This window comes from Sesamum indicum, linkage group LG7 (genome assembly GCF_000512975.1).
Source record: "Sesamum indicum cultivar Zhongzhi No. 13 linkage group LG7, S_indicum_v1.0, whole genome shotgun sequence".
Taxonomy (NCBI): Eukaryota; Viridiplantae; Streptophyta; class Magnoliopsida; order Lamiales; family Pedaliaceae; genus Sesamum; species Sesamum indicum.
The window spans coordinates 10,095,137-10,119,304 of NC_026151.1; the positions used below are offsets into that span (position 1 = coordinate 10,095,137).

Here is a 24,168-nt window from a genome sequence, read left to right on the forward strand (position 1 = left end):
TGGGAGAACGTGGGACTGCCACCCTTGTTCCAATATTAGCAGGTTCCCACGTTTGGATGATGTATTCTTGTACAAATGAAAAACAATGATTTCATATGATATTAATTAATTCAAACTCAAATGATCTGTAATTAAATCAACGAATTGAACATGAGTAATTTGATCTTTTCAAACATCGATTCACACTTTCACCTTCCAGCCCAGCTCGTACCAGGAGAAAAATTATTTTTCGACAAGTCAAACTCATACGAGACTTGGAGTCACTTGATTCTATTATTAATCAAATCCAACTCAAAAGATCAAACTCAAACTAAACTTACTTCTATTATTGTATGCTATGAAGGCCCGGAACAACACCTGGGACGGCTAATGGTGGAGCAGTGATTAGTGATGCATATATACCGGAAGCACAGTTCTGCCAAACAGCATTGCAGCTCACAGCTGGAAAAGTCTTCTGAAAGCATCTGCGGTGATCTCAACAAGTTCTTAAATGCAATGCAATGTCCACAGTTGGAGTATGATTTTGAAACAAAGAGCTGCTCAAGAAGAAGAGGGATACCATTTCATCAATGTTCTCAACTCCCAGCAAAGGCATATACTATTATCCCAAAGAGTAATTGATGTGCAAGAGTTCCACAGCTTGTTTTTTATTACAAGTAGTCACCCGTGTAGAAAACACATATACGTAGTTTAGCAAGGAAAGCTATTTACACGAGAAAATTATAGGGTCAATTGCTTCTTTCAGGTAGAAGAGCTATAACATATGAAGTGCTTCCATATCAACTTTAGGTTCTCCTCAAGCATTTCTAGTGCGAGGTCAGTATTGACTGTCTGTTCCTGCATTTGATAGATATGGAATTGGGAGTGATATTAGTAACTTCAGTAGAGAAGCAACCATAAAACCAATATAAGAGATAAATTTCAGAAATTTGACCAATACAATATCAATTATTAAGCAATTGCCTTGAGTTATAAGTTTCTCGCCAAAAAAATTATCATAGTTCATGCAAAGCAGTAATGACAGAAAATCTCAGGGTCAAATGCAAAGAATTATTATACCAGGCCTATTTACAATTACTGGATGTCACTGCACGGGTTACTTTTGTCTGGCTATTAGCCTATTACTGCAAGATGTAATGCTAGACTTCAGAACTCTTCACGTGTTATTAGAGTATCTAAGTCACCTTGATTTAACATGCCAAAATGTCGAGACAAAGTGAAAAAAGCAGCCATCATCAAGAGTTGATTAACAAGAATGCTTTCCTTTTTACCTTTTTTTTCCCCTGGGCGGCAGGGTGGGGGAGGGTGGATAGACAGACAAATATTAGCATGTCAAATGCCGTCCATAGCATAAAGACACTTACCCGCAGTAGTGATACAACTCCAGGCATTTTCAGACTGACCTCGTTTGCAACCTCACCGTTGCTTGATCTGAAATCAAATCTATCAGCATGTCGAACTTTAAGCCTCATTGATGAATTTCCAAATGTTTTAGCATTTGTATGCCAAACTCCAAGAACAGTGTATCGATCCCCTAAAGACTGCTTCCCCAAGGACCATCTCAGTCCACCCTTAACATCTGAATCTAACCTGGCGGAGCTAATCAGGATTTTCATGTTCTCGAGCTCGTCATCCTGAATATGACAAAGTAAACTGGATTACTGATCTAGCTCAAATGTCAAGCCAGACCAGAAATTCCTTGGACAGGTAACTATCTGGAACATGCAATCAAGAGGCAATTAATTCGAGACCATGGAAAGCTAGATTACTTCTGCAGGTAAAGTAACAAACTTTAATTTAATAAAACACAAATGCCTCATGTCCATCATAGATTAACAAAACTTGGATTAAATACAAACAACTCACCATTACAGCTGCCAAAATTCTTTTTGTGCAAAGCATCAGCCTTAGATCTAGGTTCTTATCAAGACAGGACATATCTGCAACCAGGTGGCGCACTTGGTTCAACTCGATCTATAGAAAAGAGGGGTAAAAGAAAATGACAAAAGATCATGCCCTTGTCCAAGGGGTAAAAGAAAATGACAAAAGATCATGCCCTTGTCCAAGAGCAATAGCACAAAAGTATCACATTGAGTTAAGCAGGAAACATAGAGGCTCTCTTTGCTTTAAACAGATAAATCTTTATAGGGATTGATAATTGAAGAATCTATAGAAAGGAGGGGTAAAAGAAAATGACAAAAGATCATGCCCTTGTCCAAGAGCACAAAAGTATCACATTGAGTTAAGCAGGAAACATAGAGCTCTCTTTGCTTTAAACAGATAAATTTTTATAGGGATTGATAATTGAAGAACTACATTGCAAAACTTATTTAATTGTATACTTGGAATGTACATATCCTGAAGATTCAAAATACTGATGTTTGTTTGTTTAGATTATAAGTTACCAGAAATGGTAAAATGTCTTAAAATTCTTCAAGGGTTTCTTTACCTCTTATATATCAGGGGTAAGTTGATAATATATAATTATAATATGGGCTGAAAATGATATACTAATCACAAATGCACATATGAGTTGTGGTTAAACAAAAAACGGTTGATGGCATAAAGGCTAAAGATTTTCCAAAAAGCCTATAAAGTGTGAAGCAAAAAAAAAAAAAGGGAAGTGGTTTGTGATCTATTATAAGCAATCAAAACAAAGAAAGCGGCCTATATATACGGAATATCAGGCAGACGAAAGAGGCCACCACATTTCTCCTGCCAACAACTAAGTAAACAATTGATAAAGCCAACAAAATCTAGTACTTTTTACAAACTAATGCATGTTCTTTCAACCATATATAATAGAAGTCTGCAGCAGCAAATATGTGCCTGGACTCTGAAACTAGAAGCAAAAGACTTGCCTTGGAGAATTCAAGCTGGTTTGTGTCTCTTGCTACAGTACACTTGCATGAGATGGTTGAATCAGGTTGCATTTTGTCAGACAACTAACATGAGCCAGGACATAAGCATAGGTCTGAAGAGGGAAGCACAATGAAAACACAAGTGAAGTTCCTGAAAAGTACCTTTACATGATACAACTCCTTTTCCTCCTCAAACTCGAAATCAGTTTCTGGGACTACATTGGTTGTAACGTATTCCATATATGAAGGTGGAATATTAGTGTAAAAGGATTTATATAATTGTCTCAAAGTGCCTACTGGAAGAGAGTTTCCTTCGATGGATTCTACTGTAAATGAACGGTTCCTAAATCACAGGTATGGATAAAGCTTCAAATGCCTGTTTGAGCACAGCAGGTATATACATCTATGCATAGCTTACAATTGCTGTACCAATCAAAACCATAACCGAAGTACTTGATTCTTATGAAGCTTCTCCCAGTTTGGAATAATTATCAAAGGCAAGTTGAACTTAGTTCCTAGAAACTTCTTCCAGTTTGAGGACAACTATCACAGCGACAGCAACAGATGATGTGGTGGAGCAATTTTCTGTGATTGTTGAAATTGCATAATAGGAAAAAGCCATGTGGTACCCTAATTGTCCTCAATTGGAAAATGTAATCCCTTGCTGTGTATGCTCTATGTTAGACAAATAAAAATAGCAGAAATTTGTAGAATAATTTTCCTCAATGTGGCATATCCAAAAGATCATTTCAATTAATGACCTGAGGAATGCCCGATTCTCTAACAAGGAATTCTAAATTAGCTGGACAGAAGCATTGTTGAAATCATGCCTTCAACCTTTTCAACTAATCAACAACATCAAGACACACGCACACATTAAAGTCATAAACAATAATCACCTGATGAAACAGAAACAGACTAATTTCAAAATCAAGATACACTTACCCATGAAAGAGAATTCGTCCAAAGCGGATAACCAGAGTTGGTTTTACTTCTCCAAATTCATAGCCCCTCATTTCATCTTTCACTTGTTGGAAAGATGAAATCAGATCCTGCTGCACTATTTCGGTCACGAAAATCCATGGATTTGCTGAAAACTCAGCAGCCTCCTCATCGTTTTCTACAAAAGTTAACACTCAAAGATTCAGAAAATAATACTCCAAAAGTTACCATTCAAACGTACCTTGTGCTTCAGCTTGTACTATCAACATTCATTTTAATGCCAAATCAACGAACCTTTGAGCACCAGAGCAAGAGGCTTTTCACCGGATTTCCGCTCAAAAGACTCCACCGCCACCGGCTCAAGGCGTGTCAAATCGGAAACCCTAGACTCGTCGGCCAAGCCAACTACGAACCATCTAGATATAGCATTTTCTGCATACACGAATTTCTTAGGATAGTCTTTTGACTTGAAGTTCAGTCTCCTCTGGAAGCGGGGTATCACCGACTCCGGCGGCGGAGCCGGGGACGGCAGAGATGAGGCTTCGCCGCCCTTCAGGTGCCTCTTATGCGGGGGTACATACGCCATTACAGCTACTACTGAGTCCAGTTTGAAAATCTGGTAACTGTTAACTGAAATTTTGTTAAATAATAACGGTGCAATCATTTAGACTAAATTATTTTTTTGGTCCAATAAAGAAGGAATTTTTCTTTCTTAGTCCCAAGGTTTACGTGATTTTCATTTTCATCCCATTTTTATCAAAGAGTTTTCAACTTAGTCTCAAACCCCATTTTCTGTCAAATGAAGAGTTAATTGCGTAAACCATACGACTAAAAAGAAAAAGTCTATTTTTATGGGACCAAAGAGGTAATTTAACCAATCATTTAATACATAAGTTCTGTTTAAAATCCATATTATTAATATATATATATTTTTAATTGAAAAAATATAGTTAGTTGAGAATGTATTCTGCTTTTTATAGTGATAGTAGATTCATAGTCGAAGTTCAGTTGTATCATCAGACCATAAAGATCAGAAACCCTCAATCTTGTCTGCAAGAACATTGGCATTACTATGGACACATTGTCAACAATGTAGTAAAATGAGTATTTACAGTATGTTTCTAACATTCTTCTACTCTCAAGTGGTGTGTGAAAGAAAAGCAAACCTATTAAGCCTTTCAAGAATGCTACTTGCTTTCCTCTTAGCCCTCGACGTTCCGGTTCTCGCCACACGATGCAGCGTTTCACATGCATCCTCGACTTCATGGATCTTTCTCAGCTTCGTTCGATCACTGAAACACATAACGTAAATAATAGCAACACAGTGTTCCTCGCTCTGTTCACTAATGTTGTTCTCTCTTAACATCTCAAACAGGCAGAAGATCATCCCATGCTCGTCCATTTCCTCGATGGCCCGATGATGGCTTGACAGAGTTGCAAGGATCGCGAGCATTTCGTCGATGAGTACACGACCTACAATCTTGTCCATGACTGCAATGACCGCCCCCTCAGAGATGGCTCGTTCCCGGTTTTCGGTCACAGTGCATAAGTTGAGAATTGCGCAGGTAGCCTCGTTTAAGGCCAATGGTTGCCCTTCTGTGATAAGATCAACCAGAGGCTTAATAGCACCGGATTCTCCTATTAAATATTTGTTCGTGTCAAAAGCTGATAGTGCAGAAATGACAGCAGCAGCATGGCTTCTCGTCTCGATGTTTTTGCTCCTCAACGAGTCAATCAGAAAAGACACAACTAATGGGTTCCTGGATGCTAAAATCTTCGCCTTGTTGCTCTCATGGGCCGAGACATTCAAAACCGTTGCGACCAAATCATCGTGAAGACGAGCATCAGAATAGGCCTTTTCGAGCAGGAGTGGGCTAAAGAGTTTAGGAACGGCACCCGTAATTTCTCCAAAGAGAGCTCGGAACGAGGGCGATCTGCTGGTGAGCAACCGGAGCTCTTTTGCAGCATCGGAAGCAGATGAGGAGGAAAGGCGGTTGAGCAGTTGGACCAGATGTTTGCTGTTTGCTGTTGCAGCGTATTCTTCATCAGCAGGAGGATGACTGGTTCTTGGCATGTCAAAGTTGTGCAACTTGCACCAATTCATGACCATTTTCTTGATTGAATGATTTGGGATGAGGAGAGTATGAGGCAGTGGTTGATCCGTCTTTGGACATTTCTGATGCCCATCTTTCAGCCATTCTGTAATATATTGTTCCTCGTATGTCTGCAAATTTCACGCTTACAGTCAGGAAATTCCAAGACAGAACTGAAACATCTGTAGAAGAAACAAGACCACAAAATCAAATACAAGGAAAAAAAAAACGCAACTCCTACAAGGAATGAAGTGTTCCAGCATTACATTAGCTCAAGTTTCTTGCTGACACAAAATATTCATATAATTACAACTACAGTCAATCTGTGAACACTGTAAAACTATCAAAAAGAAGTCGGGGAATCAAATACGCTAAAAATGTTGTAAGATGTACCGTTTCGTCAAGTGTTCGAACAGTTATAACAACCGAAACACGAAATAAATCCTATTCCGAATTTCATGAAAATGAGAAGGAATAATTAGACAGTAGTCTGATAAGTCTGGTGTAATTATAAGTAGATAGACGTGATTTGAGAAATTATATATAGTACACTAATTAAAGCTCATTCACTCATTTAACCTCTTTGTAACAAATTAGGCATTCAGTCCATGAAATGCTGATCAAATGCAACATCTATTTATGTATCATCTGCATTTCTCAATCACATTCTCCACTGATAAACACAAAAACAGGGAAACATTCCTACACAGAGAACAAGAAGGGCTGCAGCTGCAAAATCAGACAGAACAATGACTGTCTGATCTCTTGCCAAGACCCTTTAGTTTCACATCTCAAAACCAACACTTGAACAAATAAAATCAAACAGAACAAAACTTCTCAATCAGACAACACCACGAGTATTGCATCATCCAAAGTCCTAAAGATGCCATTTTTCCACAAGGGCACTCAGCATTTATTCCTGGGAAAACCCAAATCAAAGACAAACACAAATTTGAAAAAACTTTCAAAAAGAAAAAGGAAGAAATCAACCCAACCTGACCAGAGGCTAGGACAACAGGGTCTTTCATGAGAAGCCCAGAAATGGGGCACCTGAACTCCGGAGGTGGCTCTTGAAAACCGACAAGATTCTTGATTTCCACAAACTCTTGATCAGTACTCTGCTTCAGCTTCAATTCTTTAAGGGCACCCAACGTTTGAATGGCATTATCAGCAGCAGCTGTCAAATCACAGTCATCATCCTCTTCCACAAGGGCCTCCACCACTCTTTGCAGCTCTTTTTTCAGCTCTGAAACTGCATTTTCTTCTGCCCTTTTGGCCATTTTTCACTTCTTTTCTAGTGGGTGGGGGGGTTGTGTTTGTTCATTTAAAGACAAGTATTGTGAGATTAAAGAGGGGAATGAAGAGTGGTGAGGCTCTCATAGTCACAATCATACTTTTCTTGCTTTTTCTTTTTCAGGGGGCTGCAAACTGCAAAGTATATAGTTGCTTACTTTTGGCCTTAATTCTTATATATTTATTTATTAAAATAAATAAAACTTAACAATATATTCAGCTCATATCTTTTTTTATTATAATTGAATTTAGTACTTACTCTATCTTATTCAACTTACACTCTTCAACCGTGCATTTGTAGATGGACGGATTTAAAATTATGAATTTTAAATTTTTAATAATAAATTATGTAGATAATTTTAATTTCGAAATCCTTCGAATCTATTTCTGAATTATATTTTCTTAAATAACGATGAATTTCAAAATTTTTTTAGTATACTCAAATTTAATTTCATCTATCCAAATATAACCTTATATTTTCAGACTAAACTTATAAATCTTGAGAATTATTTTTTTATTTAACATTATATAATTAAATTTCATGATTGTATTTCTTTTTATAATTTTTGAACATATATAACCAGTGGAGGTATTAATTAGTGCATGGTAGCTATATCATAATTGCAATTTTGACATAAATTAATTCTTTATCTTTGTGATTGGCTATTATATTCTCACGTTGGCCTCACTTGATTTATTGAAAATGACTAATATAATTACATTTGCCGACATCTGAAACTACTAATTTAAAAAAAAAAAAAAATGGTCGCTGCCCTATAAATTATTTAAATCTAATCTCAGAGAGTTTTAATATAATTTTACTTATTTTTTTTAATAAGTGTTGTCGTTTAAAAACAGATTTGTCTCCTATAATAGTTGTCGTTGAGGTATATACATGTTTTGTAAAATTTACATTAAATATGATTTAATGGGAAGAATTTTCTGTAGTTGCATCGAAAAATTATTATTATGCTGGTCGTCTTTTTCTCGATAATTTTAATGATACAAACAAATGAAAAGATTAGTGATGACAAAATTGCTTAGTCATTTGTCCCAAAATTTGACATGTTTGGTAAACAATGTTGCGTCACCCGGGCTTTCTTTTTCCAACCTAATGATGTTAGTCCTACAAAGGTAGAGGATATTTGTCTCTTTGTATGTAAGAAAAAATGGTTCATACATCCTCTTTTTGGACATCTTAGTTTGAATTTATGATTCTTGATAATTTATTTAATCATAGGACTATCTATAAATAAATGGATATATATATATATATATATATAAATTAAGTTATATTAAAAGAGTAATTTTGTTATTATAAAGTATTCGAATAAAGATATGCATCTATTTGACTTTTATGTAAAAACTCAAGTACCATTAAGATATTTATAAAAATTCATGTATTAATTTAATATTTATGGAGAAATTTAGGCATCAATTATGTCATTTGTATAAACTCGTGTATCAATTTAAAAATAATACAAAAAACTCATGTAATAAAATAATTTTTACTCTTTTTCTAAATGATGCAAGAAAAGGGGGAAAAGAAAAACATCTTAGAGCATGTGGTGTGCAACATGCACTACATGCTATTTTTATTGATCTTTTAATTATGAAATATTTTTTTTATTCCATAAATTAAACCCTTATAGTTTAGTTTAATTATTCCATAATTTGAACCCTTATAGTTTAATTGTCACTTTTTCTAAGTATTTATATAATTTAGGTGAAGGGTCCATTTTTAAATTTGTATTTATAAATATCTCCCTCGAACAAAAAAATAAACATGCAGCCGTTAGACGGTGAAGTAGACACTACGTTTCACCCTTATTTATATAATTTTTTAAATAATAAAAATATATTTATAATTATATCAAATACTGAAATTCACGAGACAGTCTGGGCTCTGACGAGGAGACAACTTTGATGAGCGATTTTCTTGGAAGAGACAACGTTGGCGGCTACCTACGTACGACGACTTTTATTGTTATCGCTCTTATCCCCTTGTTCTAATCCATTGTCTACGCCCCATGTCAAAAAGGGATACGAAATTCGTGTGTAAGGAGAAGGAAATGTGCTAACTTTGACTCATCACAAGAAACGTCGATCAAGAATGTCTTGATTGGGATTCTTCATCATCCCAATCATCATAAGCATGAGATCAAAATTGAAAATGTAGACATGTTATACATTTGTTTGATATTTTTTTCGGGAATTGTTTATCGTTTACTTTTTCTTTTTAAATATAAATAAATAAATAAACTGTAACGTCATTTATATTAATATAAAAAGAAAAATTTCTTTACACTCATAAATGACGGCTAAAGATGTTGTCGTATCAATTTTTTGTGAGGTAACGAATGCTCATTTATGATAAAATAACTAACTTATTCAACTTTTTAAAATTTACATTAATTGATAAATTGCTATGAGAAGAGAATATCTAAAAACAGAATATGGAAGAAATTGTTTTTCACAATAAAAAATATAAGTTTTGATTTAGTTTTTGTTTTTATATACATAAAGTTGTTGCCTCCCTCATCTTCGATTTCTTTGCTGGTACTTTCTCATCAAATAAAAATCAAAATGGGCGTTAGGCTCAAAATCCCTGCCCGTATATTCTCAGTTAATGGTAAATATGATACGCTTATTTTATAATTAATGTATAATTATAAAAAAATGAGTTTATTCGATCAGACTTGATCCGTACAAAATTTTTTCCTAAATTAAACATTCGCACAAGTTTTGCACAACGAACTACTTACTTATCCGTCTGGGGCCGGCTGTGCTCTAAAGCATTGCTAATCGTCGCTGGGAGCAACCATGCACTGCACCTCCGACGCTTGCGGTAAATTTCAGTTGGACTTCACCCCCAAGTAAGAAATACGATGTAATTTTCCTTTTCATTGTGGTAATAATTAAATTTCTCCCTAACCTTGGATTCCACTTATTAAAAAACAAATAATTACTTAGACGTGAAGAACAAACAAAATCCCGAGTACACATAGAACAGCAGAACTTGGTTGCATGGGGTACACGACAAGTGGCATTGACACAGCTGTGATGTCTGAATTGGGAGTGACATGCTTGCCTGCCTGCCCGCCCAGAACCTCCCTCCCACCCCCCCAGTTTGTTGGCGAACAAGTGGGGTTGCTGCTGCCTCGACACCTCAACCCCCGCACCACCAACGTGCCAACTCTTCAGCCAAGCCACTATCTTCCCGCCCTGTTGGCCTATCCACAACCCACCACATGCCAAGCGGGTAGCGCCTTTCTCATTTTCAGGAGATGTGCACCATCACTGTACCACATATTAATTAATATAAAAATTCAAAAAAACACATTCGATGCGTGTGTAAATTAATTAATTAAAAATTTATGCAAATTTTTCCAGCAACGTTAATAATTTTTATTCAAATTAACGGCAGGAGGTTCAACGCAAATGAAAAATTTTCGAAGTGGGTGTACGTACAGTTTTAATTTTTTTAAAAAAGTATATAATTTTAAATTTTCAGAGGGTATAAAACTCATTATTATAATAAAATAATAATTTCTAGTCGATATATATAATTAGTGACAATATCATGATTGAATATGCATGCGCATATCAATTGTGATCATTATTTTTTTTTTTTCTTTTTCAATATATTTACAATGGGATGAAAATAAGGCCAAGGACATAAAAGAAACTTCTGAGTTGGTGCACGACCATATCACAAACCCTAGAAAATTACTAGTTTGCCCTCTCGATGAAGAATGTCAACCATAAAAATAGAAATTAAATAAGGGGTAAAAATGAGATTACACACTTATTATCGTAAGTTCTTGTTCATCTAGTCGGATCTAGACACTTGTTCACTTACAAAATGGTCAGTCCAATGTCGGACAGTGCCCACCTAATTAAATTTTTTTTGTCCATTATAATTATATCCAATTTATCCCCTGGTTAATGTCTGTAATGCCCCTGAAGTTGGGCCAAATTTCAGTGGCACTAGGGCTACATTAATGCGTGTCTGACGTTGGATCTTGCCTTCTTTTCACTTGTGGGCAAATCGGTAAAACCATTAAACAATTCAATTTTAGTCCTTCACAGTAAATGCATGTGTGTGGACAATTAATTTAAATTTTTTAAAATATATTAATTAGATTAATAAAATATTAAAAAGTACAAAACATGAACATAATTAAAAAGAAAAATGAGAGAAGAAAAAGAGATGTGAAAGTTGAGAAAAATAAAATTAAATGGGAAGTTAAGAAGAGAATAAAGAAAATTAATTAAATATTAAAAAATAAAAATCGACATACCAAAATTAAACGGAGCGTCAAAAGAGTGCTCTCATTTTATATATAGTATAGATGTTCAGACTATTTTCAGCTGGATGGGAATGACGTAAAGTCCAACTAAGCAATTTTACCCGCATCACTTAAAGGCTGTTTGGATGAACTTATAATTGTTTTAAAAAATATTTTACGAAATATTTGAAATTTTATAAGATGTTACAATGTGTTTATCATATTTTAAAAAGTATGATATGATTTTATAAAATAAAATGAATAATATTTTTAAAACAAAGTTCAATAATTTTATAAATTACTTCAATGATTTTTTATGAAATGTATAAACACATAAAATGAATAAATAAATTTAGCCATACAATATATTAATATCTTCACCATATGATATGAATACCATCGTCATGTATACTTTCGTATTACGTCTAAAGTACGTACTTATTCAAGTATTCTTTTCTATTCATTCAAATCCAAAAGGCCTCGTTGCAATTTTGGTCCTACATTCATAGGCGTTGGGTGCGTTTCGATTCTTTAAGAAATGAAACTCACGATTTAATCTATTATTTTTGTATATTTACGTAATTTCAAAATAAATCTAATTAAAATATTCTAAATTTATTAAAAATTAACACGTATAAACTATCAATCAACTTAAACTTGAAAACGCACGTATCTTACATGTATGATTTTCCAACCATCTTTTAAATTTCTAGAAAAATATGTCCTATGTGACAGCATATGAGATAAGAAGAGAAAATGAAACAAACGACAGTTTCAATATTTCAAAATTTTCTTAAACACAAACTGAAATTAAATTTGATAGAATCAAATTAATTTCAAAATATATATGATATATTTATAGTATGATTGAATATTTTTCTTAATTATGTATGATAATAATCAGTATATTTTATTTATTATATAATTAAAATTTAATTTAATGTTTTAGGAGCGTTTGGTATTTGTCTTTTGGTTTTTTTCCAATATGGTAATACCAATTACTAAAAATAGAAGAGAGCAAGGCATGGAAGTGACAGGTAGAGAAGATTGACACTTTGACAGTGCGCTCCTACTTCTTCCCCTTGCCACGTTTCACCTTCTTCCCATTCTTACACGTCCTCCGCCACCCCCCACCCCCCGCCTATAAATTCTCTACTACCTGAAACGCAGGCCTCCAAACACAACTCACCAATGGAGAGAAGCAACAGAATCTCCGTAGGCGTGCTACCCATCGCAAAAGAACCAATACTCGCCCCCGACGGCCCCAGTAAGCCGCCGCCGGCTTCGGGGAAGAAGCCCGCCGTGGGCCGCTCCAGAAAGGGCTGCATGCGGGGCAAAGGAGGCCCGGAGAACGCCCTCTGCACCTACCGCGGCGTCCGCCAGCGGACCTGGGGGAAGTGGGTGGCAGAGATCCGCGAGCCCAACCGGGGCGCCAGGGTCTGGCTCGGCACCTTCAACACCTCCCTAGAGGCCGCTCAGGCTTACGACGACGCTGCCCGCCGTCTCTACGGGTCCTCCGCCAAGCTCAATCTCTCGTCCGGTGACGGCGGGGACGATTTTTCACAGGTCCCTTCAGATAACTATCCCTCAGGCGGCGGCGAGTTTGTGGTGCCGGATAATTATTACAGGGAAGAGAAGTCGGTGTTCGACGAAGCGAACTGCATGTGGGAGACGCCGACGCTGCTGGATGAGAAGCGGAGCCCGAACTGGCCGGAGAATTTCAGCCAGTATGATTTCATGAACAGAACAAAACAATTAGCGGATGATTTTCAAGTCCGATGGGCGTTGTAGCTCCAATATTTGTAGTATGTAGTGCTTCCTTTTTCTATTAAATAAATATTTTATTTTCTGCAAGTTGGTTCTGCCCTCACCGTTCTCATTTTTTGGGACGGAAGCAATCGAAAAATTCTTCCTCGAATTAAATTAGGTCAAATTAAATTAATTATATAACATCTGTAATTATATAATTAATTATATATTTTTAATAATAAGTCAATCGTATGATAAATGTATCACACTTGTTAAAAAATTAGTTCAAATTCGATTAAATTTGATTCGAATTGGAATTTTCATATAGTTCTTGTACGCTGTTGGTGAGGGTTATTTTTTTTTTTTTCATCTTTTTTTTTACTTTTTCTGAAACTTTAATTCAGATAGATTTGGTTCAGCTCGATAGTGTAATCAAATGTAATATATGCCTCAAAGTAGCAAAGAAGGTTTTGTATATATATATATATATTAAGTGATAATAATTTTAATTTTATTACAATATAAGTATTAATAATATGTATGTCCACATATTTATATCATTAAATGACAATTTAATGACAAGTATATTTATTGTTATTGTCTTATAATTTTGTATGTGTCTGTCACTAATTATTTATAATAACATAATTTTTTATTATTAGTTTATTCATCGACAGTATTTATTGAAATACTAATATTCTTAGAACTAATATTAATGCAATTAACACATGTGAAAAACCTTTTGAAAATATGCCGATGTTGGATTTTGTACACGTGCGCGTATATATTGTTGTGTCCCGTACGTGTGTTTAATTTTAATGAAGAAAATTATTCTTTATTAATTAAAAAAATGTCAACACCCATTGCAATAAGCTCGAGCTGGGTATGTCGGTGCTGTCGATTTAATTTTGTATTTTATATCATACTATACATTATTTAAAATAAAAATGAACATATGTTTCATATTTCAGAAAGTATTTTATGTATTTCACTATGCACATATAAAAGAAAATAAAATAATTAATGAGCTAATTAAACTAACACGAAGGTGGCAAGCTTGGTTGCTGGTATATTACTTTCAGGTCGGTCCTGTGGCGCTAGTATTTATTGTACAGTTTTCAATTATGGTAAATTACGATGATTTCTTGTGAGGTTTGATCACATAATTATAAACACCTCTCGTTGTTTGAAAAAGTATCAATATCTCCTTGATTTTGATGATTATCTAACAATTAGCCTAATTTGTTAAGTCTTTTATTTATTTTTTATGGTGGATTAAACATTAAATCAAGTCAAGTAGTATATTATGTGTATATGATCTGAAGACAAATTGAGAGTGCAGCCAAGAAATCAGATTTGGACTTTGATTTTAAAAATTAGTTAAAAACCCCATTTGTGTTAAAAATATAAACAGAAAATTCCTTGTGTTTTTATATATTAGTTAAGTTTAGGTGCTAAATTTTTTAATAAATTGTCCGTTATACCCTTGTTATGCAAGTCCTTGATTTTTAATACTTAAAAATCAACGATTTATATTTAAATTAACTTAAAAGATATTATCTTTGTTTATATATGCACACAATTGTATATACATAATTATGTATGCAATTATATATGTTATATATATAAAATACAATATATATATATATATATATATATTTGAAGCGTCACCATATGCTCTTGCGACGGCGACATTGTCGTTGCAGAAGGGGGTGGCCATCGCTCAGATTTAGGGTAGTGTCGCCCTAGTCGCCTACTTCACTGGGCCATCATCATCTCCCGGATCCAAGTCGATAGGCGGTGGGCGGCTGCGACGAGGAGATGGTGGGGGTGAGGCCGAGGCTGAGGTGATGTTTTAATTTTCTTAAAATAAGTAAAAAGTGATAATTTTTCTAATTTTTAAAAATTTATTTAAATACTTGTAATGAATATTCTAAATAATTATTTATATTAAATAAAAATATAATTTTAAAAAATTGATATAATGTTTTTATGAATTGATTAATACTTCTATTTATATCAATATTACATTTAAAATACGAATTTTAGTATATTCATTTTTGTTCGGTGATTTTTCAAATTAAAATTTTAATCTTTAAAAAGTACAGGTATTTTTATTAAAATATATTAATATGTCAAAAAGGGGGTCAAAATGAATATTTGCACATATAAAATAATCTTAGGTGGCGGATTGCGCGCGGGTAGGCGGCCAAGCCGCTTGTCGACTCTGGTGGGCTCGTCTCTGGTTTGCTGCTAACACTAACACATGCGGTCCCAAAAATAACTACTAATCTAATAACATATTAAAATTGTGATTAAATATAAATATCAAATGATTAATATTTTTATTTTTTTTCATTTTGATTATTACATAGTTTTAAGAATGATAGCATTTGTATAAAAATTGTGACTACTAGACTATGATAAATGAGCATATACTACATGCTTAATAAAAAGATGGCTTAATCTGGCCCAAGACCGTTGGGACTGAGATGATCCTGAGTCTGTTCCAAGTACCAATACTGAATATTTTTTATTTTTCAAAATTAATATTTATTTTTATTATTTTTTGCAGTCAAAGTTTATTAAAATATTTCTAAAATAAATAATAATTCAATTTTTTAAAAATAATTAAAATATGATAGAAATTATCTAAAATAAATAAAATTATAAATTATAAATATTTTATTATTAATATTAAAATAGAATTTCTTTATTTTTTTAATTTTTAAAAATTAAATTTTATTTCTTATAGTTTATGATCAAAGTTTATTAAAATATTTCAAATAAAATAAAATTCAATTTTAAAAAAATTAATAGATACTATAATTTATCTCGAATGTAAACAGTTATATTTAAAAATTAATTTATTATTTAATAAAAATAAAATTATCTAATATTTTTATTCAAAAGAAAAATTTTACTTTTTATAATTTTTGCTCAAATATTAATATATTTTTAGACTGAATAATAATTTATTTCAAAAATAGTAAAGAAGATCTTAGAAATTATTTAAAATAAAAATAATTATATTTTTGAGTTATTTTATTTTATAAAAAAAATTCTTATAGTTTGTGGCCAAGTTGGTCATAATATATATATATATATATATATATATATTTCTCTCAATGGTACCAAAAAAATGGGATTTTGGTACCATTATACAGGACATTTGAAGTCAAAATCAGTTAAAGTCATGTGAGCCAATAGGAATTAACGGCTGTTAACTGCCATGTGCTTCGCACATGGCCTCTGCAATTAATTTTGAACCAAAAAGGCGTGTTTTTATATTTTATGGTACCAAAAAAGCATTTTGTCCAAGCTAATATATAACCATTTTTCTATAATAATTAAAAAAAAAGAGAGAAAAAATAATTTTAACCCTGGAACTTAGGGTACTATTTTTGGTTATCCACGAATTAATTTTCACAATTTAGTAATGTAACTTTAAAATTTTGATAATTTTAGCTCTTTTTCTTGCAATATGGACGGAAATTGCATGTGACTTGTACATAATCCAATCAAATCACAATTTTAGTTCTATAATTCAATCTGTATAGGAAAAAATATCATTCCCTTAAGTTTCAGGACCAAAATTTTGACTCAATTGGGTCATGCCAAGTCACAAGTAATTTTCCTAATAAATTGGTCAAAAAATGACTAAAATTTCCAAAAAAGTTAAGAGGAAAATACGAATATCGATCCGTACAGAACAAATAATATTGTCTCATAAGTTACCAGACAAAAATGCACTTTTTCCAAAAAAAAATGATAAAAAAGAATCCTTTCCCATTTTTAATTGAATTTTCCTACTTATATATATTAAGATTATTATTGTTTTCTAACTTATGAAAACAAATAATAGAGCAATAGATCAACTTCTAACTTATAGGCCTTCAATTAAGTGGTTTCCTAATTAGTTCTAGCACTAATTAGTTCAATCATGCAAAATTATTACATGCCCAATTCATAAGCTTAGAGCACTGTGTGAGACCTGCTTGAGGTTGTTGTACTTATAAACTCCTGCACCTATCTCTTATGAATTATGACTCTTCAATTGCTTAATATAAATATTATATATATGCCATTATAATTACCTAAATTTTTTTCTAGTAATAATGTTAAATAAGAACCGATCGATGAAACCTATCTTAAATGATAAAACCGAGACCTCAAATCCCGTCGAATTATGCGTAAATATGTATGTCTCAACTCTTATAATATTTTATCTGATTAATCATTCATTCATGTAACTAATGATAATTTTAATATTTTTATTTAATTTTTTATCACTAATATTCTTTGCTTTTGTGATGTCTGAATGAAATACAAATAAGATAATTGCCGTTCTTTTTTTTTAAATTATAATAATAAAAAATAAAAACGACCCTACACAATTCTGTCACCAAGAATTGCGTCTATGCAATGGTCTTGATCACTCTATATCCATGTATGTATATAATAATAATAATAATAATAATAATAATAATAATAATAATAATAATAATAATAATAATATGATAAACAGTGAACAATTAAAACCGATCAAAATAATTGCCAACACAATCAATAAACGCAACCCTCAATTTTGACCTGAATAATGCACCAAATGATTGAATCCAATTTGGAGGCCCCTAGTACTAGTAGTGGTAGTTGATTTAATTTTCTAGGGTTTTTGTGTGACAATTCTACTTCTTTAAACTAATTGTACCACTCTTCATCAATTATTTGGAAACATCATCATGCACACACACACACATATATATATATAGACCCATATACCTCTTACTATCCCAACCCAAATTTCTAACATAAACTACAATTTTTGGTTGGTGATAGAAAAGGGATTACCATAATTTTTTAAAAGAATTTAGGCCGAGTTAAAATGATTTCATTCGTGAATATTTTAAGTTGTTTTTCTGTCTTTTTGTTCATTTTGGCGTTCGGAGATTTGGCTGTTCGTGTGGAAGCCAGGGCTTTTTTTGTGTTCGGAGACTCGCTGGTGGATAATGGCAACAACAACTATCTCGTCACTACTGCTAGGGCCGACGCTCCGCCCTACGGCATCGACTACCCGACCCATCGCCCCACCGGCCGGTTTTCCAATGGGCTTAACATCCCTGATATAATTAGTAAGTATCTATATTATTTATTTACTACTATTATCGACTCACATCTATATGCAAATTTAGTTTTAAAATTTCAGTCAAACATTCTGACAGTTCTCGTTCTCCATCGATCATCATCTTCTGTACCATATACCTAATTTCTTAAAATTATACTGTATAATATGTTATTTTAATAACAACATACAAAAAATATTCTCTACATTTTGTGCAATAATTATTTTGCAATTAGTAAATATATAATTTTACTTTGATTAGGTGAAGAAATGGGTTGGGAACCCACACTGCCATACTTGAGCCCTGAGCTTAGAGGCTCCAAACTACTGGTTGGCGCCAACTTCGCCTCTGCGGGTGTTGGAGTACTTAATGACACTGGAATTCAATTTGTAAGTTAATTAGAAGCGCATTTAAATTAATTCAAGAATTATTTTTAGTATCATAATTTACAATTAATTTTCCTTTTTTATTTAATTAATTACTGCTCGATCCATTATATTTGTGGCCTAACTGTGAACAATCCTTGCAATTGTAAACGGGTGGAAAAATTATATCGTTCGTCCCATAATTTGGATTTTGTACATTTTTTAGTCCTGCTGCTTACATTATTCTAAAAAATAGTCTCATAAGTTTAAAAACGTCACCATTCAGTTCTCTTACCAACTTTTATTAAAAAAGTGACGGAAAGAACCACATCCAGGTCACTAGGCTAGTGTCCCTCCTTTATGAGAAATAACAGCCACATAATTTGCACGTGATTTTTTCTTTAAATTTCAAATGGAAATTGACAGGGGATTGAAAATGATTTTTTTTGGCATATGATGCAACTATTTTCTAGAATTCCCGCAAATATTGGGATTGAAAATATATATTGGGCTTAAACTATGAGACGAAAAAAATACAATTTTTCATTCAAGAATCACATAAAACGAGGAAATGGCGTCGTTTAATTCGCTAATATTTTAATAATTCCTAAGTTGATTAGGAGAAATTACAGAAAAACGTAAAAATGTAATTTATTTATTTATATATATGTTTTGGGGGGTAATTGTGCAGGTGAACATAATTAGGATATACCAACAGCTGAACTATTTTGAGGAATACCAGCAAAGGTTGAGAGCAGAGATCGGAGTAGACGAAGCTCGCAAAGTTGTGAATGAATCACTTGTTCTCATCACTTTGGGGGGCAATGACTTTGTCAATAATTACTATTTGGTCCCTTACTCTGCACGTTCTCGACAGTATTCCCTCCCAGACTACGTCCCCTTCGTCATATCTGAGTACAAGAAAGTTCTCCGGGTACATCAATCATACCTACTTTCTCTCTCTCTCTCTCTCTCTCTCTGGATGCTCGTTTAATACCTCATTGGTTGACAACAATTTCAGAGACTATACACACTCGGAGTGCTTCGAGTTATAGTGACGGGAACAGGGCCGTTAGGGTGCGTGCCGGCAGAACTGGCGCTGCATAGTAGGAACGGTGAATGCGCGGAGGAACTGATGGAGGCTGCACAGCTCTACAACCCTCAACTCCAGGATATGCTCAAAGATCTCAACGACGAGATCGGTCGCAAGGTTTTCATCGCCGCCAATACTAATCAGATGCACATGGACTTCATTTCCGAACCCCAACGTTTCGGTAAGTGTAAGTGTAAGTGTGTTCTTTCAGTTTTCAGTTTACAGTTAAACCCTAACACTAGGGCATGTTTGTGGGGCAGGATTTATAACCTCAAAAATAGCTTGTTGTGGGCAAGGGCCATACAATGGGATAGGGCTATGCACACCTTTTTCAAATCTGTGCCCAAACAGGGACTTATATGTGTTCTGGGACCCATTCCATCCATCTGAAAAGGCCAACAGAATCATAGTACAACAAATCTTGAATGGAGACAACAAGTACATGCATCCCATGAATCTTCGTACCATGTTGGCTATGGATTCCAAGGCTTGACCCCCATTTTGATTGAAACTCAAAGCCCAGCTCAACCCCATTTACCATCTTAATTATACTCAATTTTAATTACTTGTATTTTCATATTTGTAGTTTGGTGTTGATGGTGTGTTTGTGTCATTGTAAGGACCTAATTTCATCAATTTCATTCAATAAATAATGGAACATGACTTCTTGTGTCTCCAATTGCTTATAATTATTTCTTCTTCTTTTTTACTTTTTTTTAGCCTTTGCTTATGTAATAAATGATTAAAGAGATCCATCGATTAATTTAGATTTTTTTTTATAGATTTAGGTTGAGAAGAAATTTAATATTTAATCATAGTTAATTGCTATGGTTAAAAGGTATTTAATTGTCATGGAATTAATTTAGCAAACGAATTTTACAAAAATTCCATCACAAATTTGGTATGCCCTGGATTTTTGCAATGGATGCGCGACCTTGAGGTAAAAACTGGCGTAATCACCAGCGGAAAAATGATTATTAGCTATAATTTTAATGGTTACGGACTAAAAATCATGACAAATAGTTTTAATTAATGACCACAGTTAAAGAAAATCAATGCAAAAATATAGATTTTTCAGCAAGAAAAAGTTATTTGTCATCGCTAAGAGCCATGGTAACAATATTTGCCATGGTTTTTAGCTATGGCAAATTTTTTGCCACCTTCACAAATATCACGATTGATACCTTTGCATGATCGTAGTCAACGAGTATTTGTTATAATTATTTTATTTTTTAATAATGACAATTAGCTATAATTAATTATTGCAATTTTCTGTAGTGAATAGATGCAACAGTTTAATGGCTGACCGTTGCAAATGATCATAGCACATTCCTGCCAACTTTGACATTCGCTACAGATGTTACAAAACAACCTGCAGCAAATTTTGCAACAGATATTAATTAATACATTGTATAACAATATTTTTTCACATTTAACCAATAGATATTTTGGCCCATGACCTAATTGGGAGGCTTAGCCCATATCCACCCAACCTAACACACCTGGATGGCTCTATCCAATCCACCACTCCACCCACTCCAATTTTGACCCGACGACCCGATCCATCACTTAAATACTCCACATCTTTTCGTTCCTGTTTTCGTTCGTCTTATTTACCTCTTCTCTCTCTCTCTCTCTCTCTCTCTCTTTCTCTCTCTCTCTATATATATATATATATATGACCTCAGAATTCTCTATCTCCTTCGTCTTTAATGTTCTACCACTATAAATTTTCTGGTGGCTTCTGGCTTTTAGACACAAGAGAGAAAAATCGGTAGCAAATAAGGAGAAACATGAGTAGTTGGTCTGCGGTGGATGAGTGACATAGCCTTTGTGGCTGGCCTTTGTGGTATGTTGGTGTGAGCAACCGGAGTGTTTGGGTTGCCGGCCTTGGTGGCCATGAGCTCTTCCTTTACGATTCGACTCCTTGAGCCATTATTCTTTTTTTTTTTATTATTTCAATATTTTTTTTGATATTTTATAATTTATCTGTTAGTGTTTCTGTAAATCGAGATTGTAATGTTATAGATTTTCTGTAAACCTCGATTTTTTGTAATAGATAATTTAGAGTTTTATTTATTAGGTTCATTAAGGGGATAAATTTTCAATAATATAATCTTGTGTCGTAATAACAAAATATTTATCGAGTCCCACGCATCAATAATCACGTTATTATGATCAAATCAAACTGGCCAAGAATACAATTATTAAGCTTATTTTAGCATCCTTGACTTTTTCATTTTTTTAGAATAATATTCGTGCAATCATGTTTATTAATTAGTATATTAAAATAAAATAATCCCATTATGCGTTTGAGCAACAACGACATGCCCTCTTCTTTTTCTTGATTGAGAAGCGCAGCAATCACATCGATGTTTTTGGGACCCAAAGATTCAACTAACATAACGATCGACTTTTTGTTTTAATTTATATTCTTTTATTCAAGAAATAATAACATTATTACATAAGTAACTATTTTTATAATGGAAGTATAAATAAATATTAACCCATATCAACACTAAAAAAAAACACTATTGATTATAACTAAAATCATGGTAAATAATTATTAATAATCACAGTAGATAAATAGAAACTAATGCATAAACTTAAATTAATTATCCATCTTGTAAACTATTTTTCCCACTATTTTGAGCCATAGTAAATATTTTTGCCTTAATTTTTAATCATAACAAATATTTTAGTCAAACTCACAAGAATTATGGTCAGCAACCGTTGTGTGGCTATGGTCAATAAATATTAACTACGACTTTATATTTTTTAAACATGACAATTAACCATAATTAAATGTTAAATTTCTTAAAATCAACATAGTATTTACTGGTGCGAGATTTTTTTTTTCTTTCTTTTTTTGTTGTGTGGTCTTTGTTGAATATTTCAAAGAATAATTTCCAAATTAATCATATATATTTTGTCCAGTTATTTTTAAAATCACATAAATAATATATATATATATATATATATTACAATATTCATGAATAATTATTTTTTAAATATTTCGAATAGCACAAATTACAAGTAATTTACAATTAACCCAAAAATTAAAAGTAGCTCAGACTTCATTTTCGTGAGTTATAACATATAGTTAATTGTAACGTGAAGATAGTGTCACGTCTATCCACAATTTGCATACATAGACTAGACGTGATTTCGAGGTCAAGAAAAGTAAATTTGCATTTTTCTGGAAAAACTTAAATACCTCATTTCAATATACATTTAATTCATTTTGTTTTATGTCAATCAAAATACTCTCAAAATGCCACTATCTCTTATCATCACTAGAAATTATGTACTAACAACTACATACTAATTAAATTGTATTTACTATTCTATATGTAATTAAGTGATGGCAATTTATAGATTTTAGTTACAAGGGTGACAAATTATAACCTATAATTCAATCATTTTTAGCAATTGAAAGATTTCAATCATCGAAAATTGACGATGTGGACGAAATTAGGGTTTCAAATTGAGTTTTTTTGTTGATGGAGCATCCAATCAGCCCTCTCGTCGTGTAAGCGATGTGTAAATTGCAATTTATGCCATGTATGTTTGAAGATGGTATTTTAAGGACTGCAGTTCAAACTGATGCCAGTTTTTTGTATATTATTATTTGTATTTCAAACATTGTTATCATATATTTTTACCATATTAGTTTATTTTGACACTTATTTTCTACACTCGGTGTTATTAGCTTATATTGTTACAAATCAGTCAAATAACATTATACTTATAAGCGATCATTTACAAGTCAAAACAATGTACTAATACGCATAAGCTGATGACATGAGGGGGGACCTGAAATTGCTAGCCTTTTGTAACGACAACACTTAAAATGTTAGTCCCCAATATAAAGGATATAAAATACACCCTAAACCCGTAGGAGAGGGTGACTTGGCGGCCCTCGTGTCTGCATGCACAATTGGCAAAAGGTCATTCGGCCACCTAAAAATAGGACAACCACGTAATCTGTGACACGGCCCAAGGATCTAGGCAAATCACTACATTCACTCCAACCACTCCCTGGAATGTGGAATCTATCCCCCGAGAAAGCTCATTCGATCAAGAGTTCCTAATGGGCTCAATCATCAAGATTCCTCCCAAATTTGCTGGAGTTTTATCCATAGTAACTATTAGCGTGGACTACAATTTGATAATCAACAGAGGACTGAGGCTATAAAAGCCCTCTTCATCGAATTTGAGCGTTGGATTGCTAATATATTTTTTACATGTTCCCTTTAAAATTTATAGAAAATTAGGTTGGAGAACATCAAGTTGGAACCTAAACCTATAAAGAGCAACTTTTTCTTTGCATCAATATTCATTTATCATTATTAAT

General features: G+C 33.2%; 3 protein-coding genes across 5 annotated transcripts; 2 read left to right on the forward strand and 1 right to left on the reverse strand.

Moving 5' to 3' along the window:
• On the reverse strand, window positions 660–7,299 carry LOC105166900 (U-box domain-containing protein 9). 3 transcript variants are annotated; one of them, XM_020695470.1, is made up of 9 exons: window positions 6,892–7,299; window positions 4,970–6,027; window positions 4,098–4,426; window positions 3,807–3,981; window positions 3,024–3,204; window positions 2,862–2,945; window positions 1,867–1,974; window positions 1,365–1,634; window positions 660–837 (listed from the first exon to the last, which is right to left on the reverse strand). In XM_020695470.1, exons 1-9 carry the CDS (start codon window positions 7,174–7,176, stop codon window positions 742–744), a joined length of 2,586 nt encoding a protein of 861 aa, XP_020551129.1. In that variant the 5' UTR covers window positions 7,177–7,299; the 3' UTR covers window positions 660–741. The 3 variants fall into 3 exon arrangements, with proteins under 3 accessions (XP_020551129.1, XP_020551128.1, XP_020551130.1); XM_020695469.1 differs by lacking the exon at window positions 660–837 and having other exon boundaries at window positions 845–1,634; XM_020695471.1 differs by lacking the exon at window positions 660–837 and having other exon boundaries at window positions 1,578–1,715.
• On the forward strand, window positions 12,635–13,272 carry LOC105166938 (ethylene-responsive transcription factor RAP2-2-like). Its single transcript, XM_011086458.2, has one exon. The coding sequence runs from the start codon at window positions 12,673–12,675 to the stop codon at window positions 13,270–13,272; it is 600 nt and encodes a 199-aa protein (XP_011084760.1). The 5' UTR covers window positions 12,635–12,672.
• LOC105166903 (GDSL esterase/lipase At5g33370-like) lies at window positions 18,038–20,500 on the forward strand. The gene is made up of 5 exons (XM_011086422.2): window positions 18,038–18,362; window positions 18,615–18,742; window positions 19,410–19,652; window positions 19,740–19,992; window positions 20,072–20,500. Exons 1-5 carry the CDS (start codon window positions 18,116–18,118, stop codon window positions 20,302–20,304), a joined length of 1,104 nt encoding a protein of 367 aa, XP_011084724.1. The 5' UTR covers window positions 18,038–18,115; the 3' UTR covers window positions 20,305–20,500.

Bases quoted from the DNA above. Each gene is read 5' to 3' on its own strand.
- LOC105166900 (XM_020695469.1), bottom strand. From the start codon at position 7,176: ATGGCCAAAAGGGCAGAAGAAAATGCAGTTTCAGAGCTGAAAAAAGAG. The intron at 3,205-3,806 runs GTAAGTGTATCT...CCTGTGATTTAG, and splicing joins GGACGAATTCTCTTTCATGG to GAACCGTTCATTTACAGTAG. The intron at 1,975-2,861 runs GCAAGTCTTTTG...TCTTTTCTATAG, and splicing joins ACCAGCTTGAATTCTCCAAG to ATCGAGTTGAACCAAGTGCG.
- LOC105166938 (XM_011086458.2), top strand. From the start codon at position 12,673: ATGGAGAGAAGCAACAGAATCTCCGTAGGCGTGCTACCCATCGCAAAA.
- LOC105166903 (XM_011086422.2), top strand. From the start codon at position 18,116: ATGATTTCATTCGTGAATATTTTAAGTTGTTTTTCTGTCTTTTTGTTC. The intron at 19,653-19,739 runs GTACATCAATCA...CAACAATTTCAG, and splicing joins AGTACAAGAAAGTTCTCCGG to AGACTATACACACTCGGAGT. The intron at 19,993-20,071 runs GTAAGTGTAAGT...TTTGTGGGGCAG, and splicing joins TTCCGAACCCCAACGTTTCG to GATTTATAACCTCAAAAATA.